The sequence below is a fragment of the Fulmarus glacialis genome, unplaced genomic scaffold (assembly GCF_000690835.1).
Source record: "Fulmarus glacialis isolate BGI_N327 unplaced genomic scaffold, ASM69083v1 scaffold31096, whole genome shotgun sequence".
Lineage (NCBI taxonomy): Eukaryota > Metazoa > Chordata > Aves > Procellariiformes > Procellariidae > Fulmarus > Fulmarus glacialis.
In genome coordinates, this window is record NW_009219244.1 from 6,423 (window position 1) to 6,906 (window position 484).

At 69.0% G+C, this 484-nt stretch overlaps 1 protein-coding gene across 1 annotated transcript in view; it reads left to right on the plus strand.

The window, feature by feature from the left end:
- The window catches only part of LOC104078604 (calpain-15-like), a gene marked incomplete at both ends in the record, with an annotated part of 4,540 nt that overhangs the window by 3,833 nt on the left and 223 nt on the right, over positions 1–484 (plus strand). The window contains 2 exons of the mRNA XM_009580296.1: positions 8–67; positions 364–480. Of these exons, the coding sequence (XP_009578591.1) occupies positions 8–67; positions 364–480 (177 nt within the window). The remainder of the gene's footprint in view (positions 1–7; positions 68–363; positions 481–484) is intronic.

Sequence of the window (484 nt, forward strand, 5' to 3'; positions counted from 1 at the left end):
GGCGCAGCCCACCACGCTGGCGGATGCCATCATCCTGCTGACGGAGAACAAGGGCGAGCGCCACGAGGTGGGCGCGGGTGGCACAGGGCAGGGGCTGGAGGGGGGGTGATGCTGCCGGCGGGAGCCTGGACCCTGCCTCTGCTGTGTGCCCAGTCTGGCAGGAGGCAGGCAGGGCTGTGCCAGCGCTGGCTGCCACCTAGTCCCCTCCTACCCCATGGATGCCCACCCCCTTTGCTCCCTGGGGCAGCATGGGGTACCCCAGCAGATGGGCAGCTGGAGGTGGAAGGTGCTGGTCCAGGGGCTGAGATTTGGAGGCAGAAGTGCCCGGGGGCTTCACACCCCTGACCCTGCTGTTTGCCCCAGGGCCGCGAGGGGATGACCTGCTACTATCTGACGCACGGCTGGGCAGGCCTCATTGGGGTGGGGGAGAAACGGCACCCCAAGGCCTCACTGCACGTCCAGGGCGACTGCACCGACCGCGTCC